This window comes from Notolabrus celidotus, chromosome 19 (assembly GCF_009762535.1).
Source record: "Notolabrus celidotus isolate fNotCel1 chromosome 19, fNotCel1.pri, whole genome shotgun sequence".
NCBI lineage: Eukaryota > Metazoa > Chordata > Actinopteri > Labriformes > Labridae > Notolabrus > Notolabrus celidotus.
In genome coordinates, this window is record NC_048290.1 from 10,854,035 (window position 1) to 10,869,320 (window position 15,286).

Below are 15,286 nucleotides of genomic sequence, written 5' to 3' on the forward strand. Positions count from 1 at the left end.
CACCAAGGTAAACAAGCAGAGATGTGTACCTGTGTACCTTTGCAGCTTTTGAATATAGTGTAAAAGCAGATAAAGTTAAAGAACTGTGTTTGTTTGACACAATAACAGAGTGATATCTATATATAGTTTACTAACCATGGCTAGCATTAGCCACTGTAAGTTATTGGTCAGACCAGAACATTCCAGAGTATGAGTGTAGCAGCAAACCCCTGAGTGCACAGGTTTCTCTAGGGGCCTGTCTTTTCAGTTAATTCACCTTTTAATTTGTAACCTGACTTCTATCATTTCGTTGTTGCTTCAGTTCAGAGGTCTCTGCCTCCTCTGTGATATTTCAGATGGGCTTGTGGGATAAGATAAAGGAGTGCTAGAAGAATGTTTCTGGTCTGGGCCACGTTAGCTGGTTAATGGTTGACCTACTTTCTGAATCCCATATGCTTCCTGAAACAGATTTGTTGGCAGATTAACGCCAGTGTTTTTTGGTCAGGTGGCTGGTATAATCTAATGACAATGCTGAATTTTTGACCACAATCTGAGACATTCTGAGCTTTTGGCCCATTTACAGTTGATTGATTCATTGTTGACATTGTATGATCTCATTGGGATGCAAATATGTAGCTGCTTGGTTGGGAATTTACCAAAAAATAGTATTTGTTTTGTTGCAAAAAATCTGAAAAACTGATTGAGTTTTGATCTCTGAAGAATTTTTGATATTTTTAAAACTGCAGTAATTAAAGTCAAACATGTTTTGGTGGAAATGCATGTGTGCTGGCATAACTGTTGACTTCCCAGCTCTGTTCAGATTTATTTTCTTGTATTCCATGTCTTTCCTATCCCTTGTATTCCATATCTTTCCATGCCTGATGACAAAATGTTCACACAGAACAGTATTGACTCCTCACATCTTCTCTGAAAAAGGGCTGGTCCATTGATCGGTCAGGTGGGATCGATGTTTCATCTCTGTGTATTCAGACTTCCTCAAATGAGCAGCACCATGTGATCCCATCATGACAGGAAGCTCTGTGCTCTGATCACAGGCTGACTGGAGGGAGGGGCTGTTCTGCTCACTGTTGTTCTTATCATCCAGGAGCTGAAGTGCTGTTTTAATGAGACAGACAGGCTCATCAGGGCTTTAGTTACATGACATCTATCAGTCACATTCAGGTGGTCTTGATTGAGGAGTTTTGATTTAATTTAAATGCCAAAATGTTACTTTGGTTAAGTGTATGTTTATATTTGATATAATCTGATAATAAAACACCAAAGTAAAAGTTGTCACTGGTTGCAGATGGAATGTGTTACAGTAATTTACCTCCTATGACAGCTGGGCTCATTATTTAATAGTTTTATTGTATCAATCATCAGTATCATTTTTTTTAACAATCAATATATTAAACAAGGCAAAATCAGATTTTTTAAAAGGTTGTATTCCTTGGTGTCTTCTCTGAGCAGGAAACCCAACCCTTTTGGTCGTAAGGGGACTAAACACCTGTGTGAAAAATCATTTTTCAATTGATCTGCTTTTCATGAAAAGCTGTAAAACCCACAAACAATGAGCATCAGTGATTCACAGCTCCAGTTTACAATACAATATCTCCGCTTTAAATGCTTGCCAAAGCAATATGAGGCTCTCGTGCGGTGTTGTGGTTGTGTCTGTCAATATGTTATTCCTCTGTGAAGGGATTAGGCAGTGGCACAGTATTGGAATATGAAGGTCACTCAGGTCAGACCAGCTTTTGAACTACTGTTGTTATCTGCTACATTACCAACAGATAAAGGCCTAACTGTGAGCCAACAATAGTGTAAGCTGCCTGCAGGCCAGAGGATAACTACAAGCCAGACTTTTTTTTCTCTTTCTGTCTGGGCACCATTCCTTAACTGGACCAAAATAACTCTCAATTTGTGTATTGCAACTTTTGGGAGATTCTGTGTCACATATTTAGAACACACTCTTTTAATGTGTGTTTTGAGACTTTTATAAGAGGCTTAGTTACTGTGTGGTTTTTTGGGTGTATTTGTGTCCGTTCTACTATAAATATAGAAGAGAGAAAGATGTTAAGTCATCACATGTTTCATCATGTTTGGTGACTATCCAATTTCTAACAATCATTGATTTATTATAAAAAAAAAAATTATTATTATTAAAATATGCCTGACAATTCTTCTAAAAAGGTCACTGGCCCCCTGAAACTGCTCACTATTCATCATATTATATTAGTTTGATGTATTTTAACCATTCATACCTGTTTTTAGCATTGCTCGGGGGCAGCACGAACAACTTGTCAGCACATCTCGACAGGATACCTTTTAAAGTTAACCTGTTAGAGAATTAAAATATCATCAAGCTAATGGCTAACATTTATTGTGAGGCATATTGCTGGTTAACTGGTGGATGTTGGTCCAATCTTCACAGTCCTTTATCCATCTCTAGTCCCTACCAGTTTCTGAGCGAAATTATCTGGCTCCTTAGCTGCTAAATGTTATGCTAGGTTCACCTGCTAGCTGTTAGTTGTGCCTGTTTATTGAATACTGTAGCGTTTGCTGCAACACTGTAGTCATAAGCTGGATGACATGATCATGATTATACTTCTAATAAGACTGGGTTTATCTATGTACACGTTGAGTTGTTAATGCCAGATCAAATTTCACTGACAGTGAAACACATTTTTTTTCTGGTCATATTGTAGAAAAAACTGCAATATTGAGTTAAAAATGTTTGATAGGAATACAGCAGTAAGCTTCGTGCTTTGTTGTGACAAGTGATTCAGTCTAATCACTGACAACACAAAACATGAACAGATGTTCAAGAGAAATTCAGTTGAATGTGACTTCCACAGATTTGGGCATTGAGATGGTTCCACCAAGAGCTATGCTTTTTATTGATTCATTATTTTCTGAGATACAGTATTGGTGGTTATTAAAAGGTGTGCTAAGTTTAAGTAAGTTCTCTACAGCTGAACTTGAACTGGTGTGTTAAGGTTTCCCACAGATGTGGAAGAAATGACTCAGTCCAGCCTCCTGTCAGCGTCTGTGGTGGAGGCTCTATTTGCAATTTAAGGAAGCCTGGCTGGTTATTGAGTCTGAACTGTTTCAGTGTTCCACTTTAGGAAGACTGGTTTCAACATGTTTTAATTTTAGATTATTCAATTAGAACACCACAGGTCTATCTTTTTACATGGTTCCATTTAAATACATTAAAACACTTTTCAGCTTGTACACAAATTGAAACGTTTTTCCAAAAACTGATATGGATGGGCAAGATTTTTATTTTCATTGATGAGACAAAATGTTCTGCTAAAGGTAGTAAAGTAGCTCTCCAAAAACAGAAAAACAATATTCCATGACAGGTGCTGCACATGAAAAAAGAAATGTGTGGCTCAGTGGCAGAGTGGGGTTGATCGCAGGGTTGGTGGTCGGCGGTTGGCGGTTTGATCCCACCTCACGCTGTCACAAGTCAAAGTGTCTTTGGTTAAGATACTGAACCCCAAACAGCTCCCGTTGACAAAATCAGCAGTGTGTGAATATGTATGAATGAGATTAGTTAACACTGATGATCCCTATCACTATAGCAGCCTCTGACATCAGTGAATGAATCATCAGGTGTGAATGGGTGAATGTGACGAGTAGTGTGTAAAAGGTTTGAGTGGTTGGAAAGAAAAGAAAAGTGTTATATAAGTACAAGACAAACCATGTCATCATTTACTTTAGATTTTTAATTCCAGTTATTGTGAAAATATTGAGTACATAGACGACAGGAAGTAGAGAAAAATGTGTATTACAATTCTCTCAACCAGAGTTCCTTACCAGAGTTCCTTTTTTTCCAGACAAACAGTCCACCCCCCACCCCCCTAAAAAACACATTTGGTTTAGTATCAGGTGAAAAAAGCAGGAAACACTAACAATAGAGAAGCTTTAGAAACATTTTAGTTTGAGATATAGGCTTAATTATTGTTATCATAAAACTGTGACTGCCATCATAATCTCATTGATTAATCAGCTCAACTGTGCTTTGATTCATATCTTAAATTAAACAGATTATCTTTAACTGTCAATCAACCCAGAAGGCATTCAATATATGTTTAATAGAATATGTTTCATGTTTTGAAATCTGTATTCACTTGTGTTTATATTTTGTGCTAAATCACTGTAAAAAATCTGTGTTAGCCTTACACTCCTTTGTTCATCTTTGTGGGACAAAAACAGCTCCTATTCGTGAATGCACTGACTGAAGGTGTCCTGTATTATCTGGCACTGAAACGTTAGCAGCAGATCTTGTAAGTCCTATGTGCTGTGAAGTGGATCCTCTGTGGTAGGACAAAACAAGCAATTTGAAAGCAGCAACCTTAGACCTTAGATTGACCAAATATATATCAGATAAATCAAAGACAACATTTGCTTTCTGTATCTATAACTTGCTGCAGCTTCACAGTAAAGGCTGTTCATTGTAAGTTGTACCCATAAAATGACTGTTTTTCAGTCCCATTGGTTTTGATGTGAATATGGTACATTTAGCTGTAAGCTCTCTAAACACTTGTTTCAAATTTAGTGATCTTGGTCTGATTTATAACAGCCTTTTACTCTTAAATAAATGATTCTGTTGCACCACCCTACCACAAGTCAAATCAAATTTAATGTCAGAAGTGTCCACATAAATTTGCATAAATACCACTGACTTATCAAGACTTATTATTTGTAAGTCACACAAATAGTCTACACACAATGTAGAAGGGGGGTTTCCATTTGAAAACCTGCAGAAACCACTCAACTCAATGCAAGGCCTCACTCAAGATATGTGCCTTGTGGAGGGAGGAATGAGAGTGATGCCACTGGCTCGAAGATGGTGCAGGGGAGAGTACCTGTAAAGTTGAGCCAGATTGGATAGCCAATCGGGTTTTTTTTGCATATGTAGAAGGATAAATGTCCATATAAACCATCAGAGCTATTAAATATCTTCTTTCTAGGCTCTAACAATCACTTGAAATGTACATCTAAAATGCAGTCACCAGGTATAAAATGAAAATACAGTTTTTAGCCGACCTGCGTACCTGATCTTTGGACGTCTTCAGAGTTAGTTTGCACAACAAGTATAAGTGATATTGAGCTCAGTGTCATAATTACTCATTTTCACCCTGTTTATTAAAGCTTTTTACTCTGAAATTAAAACATCTATTTCAGCATCCCATCACAAGTTGGAATATTTTGCAGGAGAAAATGCTTTAAGTGTTATAATAAGCCAACAAAACAAGTTCATTTATCACAGTGAGGAACATATCAGGGCGGCAAATAGAGAGAAAAAGGAAATGCAGAGTTCTTGGCATTGATAAGCTGCTCACAGTATCTGATTATTAGTTATTTACACAGAGAGCCGGCATGCCAGCATGCAGAAGCTGCTGGTTATGAACCTGTTTGCTTTGCTACAGTGGGGTGCGGCAGACGTCTTGTCTCTTGTGTCTGCAGTAAATGCATGATGAGATACTCCTAGCAAAGATCTGCAGAAACTGAACTCATGTAAACATATCTCGCACACCAACACTGTATCAGTGGGATACAAATCAAACGCTTTTAAAGAAACAAGTTTGTACTAATGTCAGGCTCTGCGGCTTCAGATAGATCTGAAATTGGTATGCAAGTATGTCCTGGAGTGACTTATTTCCTTGCTTTTTAAATGGAAATCTATATCCAGACTAAGTGACTAGACTAAAGGAAGAAAATATTTTAAAAAGTCAGAATTAAGTTAAAAAAAAAATGTAACACAGCTAAACAGAGGATAACAGAGTCTGCAGGGAAATGTTCGCAGAGTTAGCACCACCAGCATTCAGCTCTCCTTGCAGATTAACATCCACATGCCTGTGCTGGTTGCACATTGTTCCAAAGTTCCAGAATGGGTTGATGCCAGCTTAACCAAACGCAGCCTACATACAACTTGATCTCCATCCTCTAGATCAGGGGTTACCAAAGATTGGGTGGGGACCCCCCGGGAGGTCGCTAGACACAAATGGGGGGTTATGAGATGTCTTTCAGAATGTTTTTTTTAAGTTATCTAAGAATATTTTTATTGTTATTATTTAATTTAGTTTATTTTCCTTGTTTTCTCGTGTGTATCTTCCTTTTTGTTTGTACTGTTAATTATTACTATATTTTGTATTTTTTTTGTATTCATTTATTTTTTCTTCTCTTTGTTGACTTTGTGTTACTTTTTGTTAACTGGTGGTGAACAAAGAAATACTGAAAAAACGCAATAAAAAAGGTGAATTACAAAAGTTGTCTAAAAATAGTAAAATGTATCCATTTATAGGAAAAATGTCTACCAAAATAGTAGCTAACCTTGAAATAAAACCTTGGAAATAGAAAATGTAATGAGTTTTCTGCCGTCCTTTTTGCCAGATGACTCCTAAGTTTAGGGTTAGTGAACAGTTAGTTATCAAAAGCATCAGTAGCAGTAGGTTAATTCATAATGGCACAGGAAACACAGCCACATGCTCATATAGGTCGGCTAATTTTCTGCAGACCAGCTAAATTAAGCCACATGAAATCACTTTGAGGGACAGTGGGGGTTCGTGAGTCTTTGGCACCTACATTTTGGGGGGTCATGGGCTGAAAAGTTTGGGACCCCCTGCTCTAGATCAGGGGTTACCATTAGAAGACATCTCACGACCCCCCATTTGTGTCTCGCGACCCCCCAGGGGGTCCCAACCCACACTTTGGGAACCCCTGCTCTAGATCAAAATGCTGCCAAACTGCCCAACACTATGAGATGCCATCTGTAATCTGTGCTTGATTACATCCAGGTAGTAGCATTATAACATTAACCAGCTTCAATAACAGGCCCTCGATAATATTGATGAGCTTGTTTTTTAAATGACTAATTCTGGTGCTTTCAAGTGAGGGGACAAGGTTTAATCATGTAATTTACTATACGAGTACATCCTTAGGGCTGATAGATAGAGGATGACTGTTTTGGTAAATGTATGTGATAAGAAGTTTCAACTACTGCTTTTGATTTATAACATTAATAATGATAAAGGTTATTTATATAGCACTTTTTATAAAATTATATAATAGGACCTTAATAAAATTGCCAAAACAATCAATAAGAGTAAGTTAAATTCAATTAGTCCTGAAATTCAAATGTTAAAACTCAGTCAAAACTCACACTCAGCACAGAAGCACACTAATAATAAGAGAGATTTTAAAAGAGATTTGAAACACTTTAATAAAAAAAAAGAGAGATTTGAAAGAAGATAAGGAACTTGGCAGTTTGATTCCCACAGGCAGATTGTGGAGAGTAGAGAGTGTGGGTCCTGACTGGAAAGGCCCTTTCCTCCTTGGAGTATTTTTTATAAAGATCATGCTACCTAAGTATTCAGATTTTTACTCAGCTGTAGTTTGAGCTGCTCTGATGTACTAAGAATGTTCTGCCTTACAGGACAAACAATTCTGATGCTGTAATACCTTTCTGAGATGGTGACATAGATAAGGTGGATGTTAAACCATATAGAAATAGAAAACCAGAAAAAACCTTGCAACCAGTGTCCTGCTCAGCTGCTATGTTGATTTTTTTAAGAAGACTCCACTCTTTGGTCATCGTGAGGCTATAGTTTGTGTCCATTGGGTTTCATTCTATAATGCAGTGTTTTTTTGTGTGTTTTCAAGCACACCATCAGATCTGTTGTGTTGAGCTCTCCAGGGCCGATGACATCAGAGGATGGGAGTAGCCATCTTGATCTTCAGCTCTCTGCTGTTTTGAGAGGCCAAATTCTCACTGGTGCTGTGATGCAACGTTTTTCTCTTCTGCAGACACAATGAGATCTTTCTCTTCTGAGTAAACCTGGCTGGGAAAGCCTGTGGATGAGGCTGATCAGAATTTGAAGTATTATACAATTATCTTCAGGCTTCTGTCTCGCTAAAACTAAAAGGAAAAAGAATCGATTGGTCCCTGATGTTGTCATCTCGTCTCTGTAGAAATCAATCCCCATGACTCTGACTATCTGCTGGTATTGCTAATGAATTTTTCCTTCCAAAAGTAGGCTGTCATTCACAATCAATGGGTCATTCATTATTGCGGCTGTGCAAGTTGACAAGATGCACGTCCCGTCTTGTTTGCTAGATGAATTATCTGCGGCCAGGATGCTTGCTGTATGATAATAATATAACACATCAGTGGATTTTTCTCTCCCAGACAGGCCGAGATGATAGCTCTAACCAACAGTTAAGGACAAAACCTCTGTACTCCTAATCAGCTTAATGCTGGCTTACTCAAAGGCCCTCTTTCAGACAGAGCAGCTGCTGTCAGACCGTTTGAGTAGAGGGTGTGACTGCTGGCACAGCTCGCCCATGCAGAGAGACCGGTTGGTGATTAACAAATGTCAGTAGACTTTGGAATCTGGGGAGCCCAGTCTGATGGCTTTGTCCTCTGTTGGTCTTCCAGGTGGCTCTGTCATGCTCCCTGCTCCTCCCACCCTTCCCCTTCAAGGCCGGCTCTCTCCTTCTGCTCCCTCTCTCGTCTCCTCCTCAGGGTTTCTGAGATAAAGAAGTTCAGACATGCCTCACATTTTTAGACCCCCTTGTGGAACGTTGTTGGCAGCTCCACCAAAATGCGGTATTTCTCTTCGCCACTTTCTCTGACCTACTCTTGTCTTTCTTTGGAAGGAAGATTCAAGCATTTCACTGAAAATCTCTCATGATGTGAGAGATAATGTCCCGAGAAATGAAAGGAGCAAGCAAAGCAAGAGTGTGAGATGTTTTCTGCTGAGCTGTGTGGGCAGAGGGCTTGGGTACATCTGGCGGATAGATTTCTGTCAGCAGCTCTCCAGTGTCAGGCCGCCTGCCTTTGAGGAAGAGGATCAGATCTGTGGGTCCATGTTGTGCGCTGGCTGAACACCTAAGTCAGCTACTAAAATGGCTGCCCTTGAAGCTCGGCTCAGAGGAGGATCTGAGCAGCTCAGTCGCTGCCTGCTAGAGCCCCGGCTGACTAGATGAAAGCAGCGACACAATCTCACCCATTAACTTGGTGTGTCGCAGGGACTGACTGGCTGAAAAGACACAGACATTTTGAAGGCAGATGGTGCATGTGTCTGAGGCGTTTTTCCTCTTTCTTCCTCCCAGTATTCCTCTCCAAAAGGATTCTCTTGATATCCATGTCAAGGAACCTGGCATTAGGAGGCAACTTTGTTCAAAACAGCAGTGAACTGCCAAGAGAGCGGGGTGGGGCCCCGTGGTGAGGCTGTAACCTGACCCTGAACAACAATGGATCCCCTGGTTGCTCAGGGACATACTGGCAGCTTGGCCGGCTCACTTTGAGCTTCTCTCGGCTGGTGGGTTGGGTGTGGGAAGCAGGGCGGGATTCCCAACTGTCTCTGGCTGGATCCCACTTGAAATATCTTGGTTTTAGTATCAGCAGACTTAATTTGATAGTAGTACTAAGGTTATATTTCACAATGTCTGTATTTGAATGAAAGCTGTCTGTGTATCACAAGAGGCAGTCTCTCTTTTTTTTCAGTTGGACCCTTTGATAGTGTATTTCATTGTTACTGATGGGAGATGAAATGATGATGGTGCTGTAAACTTGAATTTAATTGAATATAAGCAGTGTAGCTCCACCATAAGTTTGCAATGACTATCTCAGCATACACATCATATAAGTTAAAAAATAGCTAACTTTATGGACCTGGTTATTGACCTGTTTAAGTAGATTGGTGTTCTTTTGAGCATAAGGCTTGTTGTCTGATGTCCATGGGGTTGAATGAGGTACCTGTCAATACTAACTGTGTTAGCCACAGGGGGTGCCAGTCAGCTCAGCCTCTATGTGGAGAAACCAGCCGGGATTTGCTATCAGCTGCTACTGACATGGCCAATTTAGCCAATTTTAAAAGAGCCTGAGTCAAACATTAAAGTTGGGTGTACAGACTATGTAGACATTTCCAGCAACACATACAGGTTCCTCCGCCTGCAGCACTTTGATCAGCTGTTTTGGGGTACAGGCTTTTGAAGAAGAAAATACAACCAAACTAAAAGAATAAGTGATCTAAAAGCAACAATAGCATGCCATGTACTGTGATCACAAGAGAACGTAATCTGAACCGGAGTTTCATTGGTCCTCCACCCTGCTTCTTAACAAAGAAGCAAAGCTGACTGGCATCCTCTGTGGGTAATACGCATACTGTTGACAAGTACCTCATACAACCCCACTTCAAAAAACAAACTATACCTTTAACAAGCTCAATGGAAGAACACATAGCAGTGCTGTATTTATGCCAATCCTGCTCTACAAGAAGCTTGATGAGGCTGCTGTTGTGTGAATTTGACTAAATGAGGATAATTTCCCACTGTGTGAGAAATTAAAGTACCATGTGTAAAATATGTTAGCACAATGGGATGCAAATGGATAATTATTATGGGCTTATGGGTTTCTACATCTATGAGCATTATTGAAGATTTTGATGTCTATTCCACATTCTCTGGTATTTTAGCATATGAATACAATGAGATGATATTTTTTCAAGATTGGATTTAGTTGGATTCTTGTCACAGATCACAATAAATTGTGATTTTGTGATTTTTTTTTTCATTATGATCTGGATTGATCCACTAAGGGGCATGCTTTCTGTGCCAACCACTAATCTTCTTTGAGCACATGCAGAATATTTTGGTCAGAGCTTAATGGAATACACACACGTGAATACTTGTTATTAGAAATGCACAACACAGATCTTTTTAAGCTGGTATGACAACCCATAATTACCTAATATTCAGAACCTTAATTATATTCACACCTAAGGGTTAGGAAGACAGAAATGTAGTAGGTGAAGATTCATGATTATGTATTCTGTAGATCTTGGAAGCCTTTACAGAATGTATAATGCAGATTGTTATCATATTGTCTTCCTCTGAACTGTTAAGTAAAAATGTTACTTGGAAGCTGTTACAGCATTGTCAACAATGAAGCCAAGGCATGTACTGCAGAACCTTTTTTGTACCAAAGAGTTTGTGTATAAATTAAGTTAATGTATATCTGAATATCAGTGTGTGCCCAATTGACTGTGACAGGTTGATATCTATTGAAACAGCTATCAAAAAGGAGAGTTGCAGTGGAGAATAAAAGCTGTGTTTTTTTTAGAAAATGTCCATTGTGTTACATTTACTTACCTTAAAATGACAGTTTATCTCATTGGAGGTCATAGTGGACCGTGATGTGTCTAAAGTAATTGCAGTATTGTGAGTTTAAAGCTCCTATAAGAATTTTTTGTTGTTCTTGTAGATCATAAAGAGGCATCAGTGTTCATTTTTATCTGCTTCACAGCTAGTGAACATCCCTCCTCAGGGGCATGAAGTCAGCCATTGTTGCCCCTCTTTTCTCTCCCAAGTTATTCCGTATTGTCAAGTTTTACAGTAAAAGCAAAAATTGTTAAGAGACATTTAAAAATTCTGAAGGTTTAATAATTTTGTCAGTACACAAAGGAACATGGTACAACAAAAGGAACAAAAGAGAGTTGTTGCATGTTGCAGCTTCTGTCTCTGTCATTTCCAGGAGTTGCACATAAAATACACAAACACATACAATGTGTGTGTGCAAGTGAGGAAGTAGATTTGTGTGCACAACTGTCCATGTGAAAACTTTATTTGCTCCTTAGCCTTGTGTTTCAAGTTATTTTTTCCTCCATCTGGCATTGATATGAAGGGGTGGACAAAATGAAAGAAACACCTGGAATTATGTGAAGGAGCTTTTGAGGAAGAACGCCATTTTGTGCATTCAGAAGAGCTTTGATACCTCTTGAAACGCTGTCAGAAGTCCTGGTTGTATGCAGATTCAAATATATTCAGATTTGGAGGGTGTCCATAGTGTTCATGAAACTGCTTTTAAACTTTAAGTTTTTCTGTGTTGTAGTGATGCTGACATATGGATAAGACCAGTATATGCACAACAGGGTGAAACTGCAATCAACAGCCCTTATAATAATGCTATAATGCTCTACTACCTGGATGTAAACAAGCACTGATGACAGATGTTATGTCAAAATGTGGTGAGCTTTGATAGTATTTTGATCTACAAAAAGATAGTAGGCGGTGTCGGCTTGAAATGGCATTAAAACCTTGACTGGAGCAATGCGTAACCAGCCCAAGTACGGGGACTTGCAAGTAGGATCGTAGGCTAGTGGTGCTAGCTCTGCTAACTTTAGGCCCTCTCAGCAAACCAATTTGACATTGTTTACCCACAGATTCAATGACCCTGTGTTTAGCCCTGTTACATACATTGCGTTGTCTTGTCATCAGACTTGTTGGAAAGTCAGAATTTTAATTTCGCTTTAGAATGACCAGTAAATTAGTCACTGGAACATCCCTATTGCAGTCCCCACAAGTTGGCTGTGTCTGTGTGTGTTAGCTTTGGATCTGAGCAGTTTGGATATGAATGGGAGCCCTGTTATAAATCTCAGCTTTGTAAACTCACATGTGCAGTCTTGTAGAGACTAGGTCACGGTGTTGATTCAGTCCCTGTTAAGTGCCTGTTCCTTTACCTTCCTTTAAACTAAATAGTTTTGGTTGATGCAGTTTGTTTATACTTAACATGCAGTTTTATAACTTTGGCTCTCTTTAACTTTTCAAACCGGATGCATACCCACTGAGTTCAAACTCCAGCCTGAATCAGCTTACATTGTAGGATTCACCAGATAAATTGTAAACTTTCTACACACTTAACTTTGAGTATTTAGCTATTGAGCTTCAGAAAAAGTGTGACAGAATTGTATTGAATGGGCTTTGACTCAAGAGCCAAGGTGATACCTGTGCCCTTTAACCACCTATCTCAAAAACTAGTGTGCTACAAATCCTGTCTGCGATATTATATGGGTTCAAGACAAAAATGACGATTGATTGGAAAGCCATGATGAAAGAGCTGTGAAACGATGGCAACATCATCAACATCCATTTCTCAGGCCAACCCAAAGCTGCAGAGAAGCCCAGAGACATAAAGCCTTCATCTCTCAGTTGATTCATTCAATCTTATTTCAGAGCAGTTGATACAATCTGATGGAATAGTCTGCTCTAAATACTGAGCTGTGGAGCTGCTCTCCAGCTGTTGCTTATCCCAAGGTAATAAAAATGGGACAAATCAGCCCATAATCCCTCCTCGGTCACTCCATTGTTCTTGGAATGATGTTTTGCTCAAAAAAATGGGACCTTCTTAGTATTCTGAGTAACATCAGGCATCTGCTGAAATCTCCTATTTGTCATGTTTTGTGAGGCTGGAGGACAGCCCCGGGTATTTTAGTGATTGAAGATGTTCTCATTTTGATATGAATTTGTGAGTCTCTATCCATGTGGTTTGGTCCTCACAATGAGCCTGAAAATCTTTACTGTGTGCAAGAGAAAGCAGCCTTTTGCAGCTACTAATCTCTATGTGTCAAATTTGACGCAATTGTTTCTGGGTGAGATTCAAGAATCAAATTTGTTTTATCGATAAGGTTTCTTAATACTTTTTGATTTGAATATTTTTTTATTTTTAAGGATTTCAATTTACCATCCTAAAATTCTCATTTATCATCCAAACTCCATCCATATTATCTGTTCTGCTCATCCCAACTGAGGTCACTGTGGGCTGAATTGATTCACAGCTGTCGTTTGGTGCACATCCAAGCAGCAACCTTTGGTGTTGAAAAGCAAAGTCAATGTGGAAGTGCAAAAAGCTGTCCACTTAAGGCTAGCTTCATAAGCCAAGGAGTCCCCTTTTAACGAAGCCCAAATGGCTGTGTTTCAACTTAAGTCCCACCTCTGACCAGGTAATAAACCAATCATTGTCTATAATTTTGGGATGGCCATCCAGATATAAAGGGGGGCCATGTCCACCCCTGGCTATCCCAACATCTGCCCCTGTGTGGCTGTGTGGTTGAGTCAGCATTTCCAATATCGCGATTGCTAAGCTTCAAAACTCTAAAAACCGATGGATGACATCACTTGGACTGCGTACATGTTCCATAGAGTCTGCTGGTACACCCTTTACAGTTTGTCAATCTACCAAAGAGCTGACATATAGAGACACAAAACCAGACACACTCACACCTTGAGACAATTGAGTAACAATTTAACCTAACAAGCACATCTTCGACTATGGAGGGAACCCACACATATACAGGAACATCTAAACTCCACACAGAAAATCCCCAGCCAAATTCTAACCAGGCATCTTCTGCTATGAGGCAACACAATTTTCCAAAACACTAAAATTCAAACCATAAAGGAACAAAATACACAGTATGATGGGTCTTAATTAACTGTAATTCCAATTATAGACGCAGTAACAATCCCAAAACATTTTCCCTCCTGTGCCACACTCACAATAAGGTTCCTCATTTTGCTGCAAGGTATTGCAAATGCAGATTGGACGCCCTCTAAAAAGCCGGCAAATGAGGCACTGCTCTCAGAGAACATTTAGAAGCTTTTAAATTTGTTCTGGTCATTGTCTTACTTGTTATGCGAAAACAGATGATTCATCCATCTTGAGCTTGATTATTCTGTGATCACAGCAGGAATTGCTGTTGGTGATCATATGAGATCATCACCAAGCTCATTTTTACGGCTGAGCGTGTTCACTACTAAGAATACTGGAGCATTACAAAGGATAACACTTGTCCAGAAGTCCTGAAATGACCTCAGTATTAAGCTTTAGAACAGATCTGTGTGAAGAGTGTCCATGGTATAGTGTGTGCTTCTCTAACATGCACTGAAAGCCCATGACCGATGGATATTTTAGCATGTTTCTCATGAAAGGACTTCCCTGTGACACTTATTCTACTGTGTAAGTAAATGCTGCATGTTCTGATGTCGTTTTTTTTCCATCTGTTATTCTGCAGGTTTCCCTGATTTTCCAGGGAGTGCTCCCTCTTTCTAGTGATGGAGGTACTACAGTGTGATGGCTGTGACTTCCGTGCCGAGTCATATGACGACTTGAAGACCCACATTCAGGAAGTACACACTATTTTCCTGCAGCCAGCAGATGCCGATGAGGCTGCCTCTCTGAAAGACGAGGATGAAGAAGAGGAGAGAGAGGAGGAGGGATGTGAGGATAAGGATGACAAGGATTATACGGCCCCAAAAGCTGGAATGAGTATGCTCAGCACATAAAATCAGATGTTACAGTTAATTTTTTTTTGGTTGAGAAACACTTATCTGTTTGAAGAACTCATCATTAGATGATTGTAGATTTCATAGAGGGGCATGCAAATTAATTGATTTATTATTGTTTTTATTGACATTAAGACTATAAAGTCACCATAATAGAGGTAGGAGTGTTGCTTAT

At 39.3% G+C, this 15,286-nt stretch overlaps 1 protein-coding gene across 1 annotated transcript in view; it reads left to right on the top strand.

Moving 5' to 3' along the window:
- znf462 (zinc finger protein 462) overlaps nucleotides 1-15,286 on the top strand; it is a 56,708-nt gene that overhangs the window by 12,051 nt on the left and 29,371 nt on the right. Inside the window, 1 exon segment of the mRNA XM_034710313.1 lies at nucleotides 14,841-15,094. Within this exon segment, the coding sequence (XP_034566204.1) occupies nucleotides 14,881-15,094 (214 nt within the window). The 5' untranslated portion in view covers nucleotides 14,841-14,880.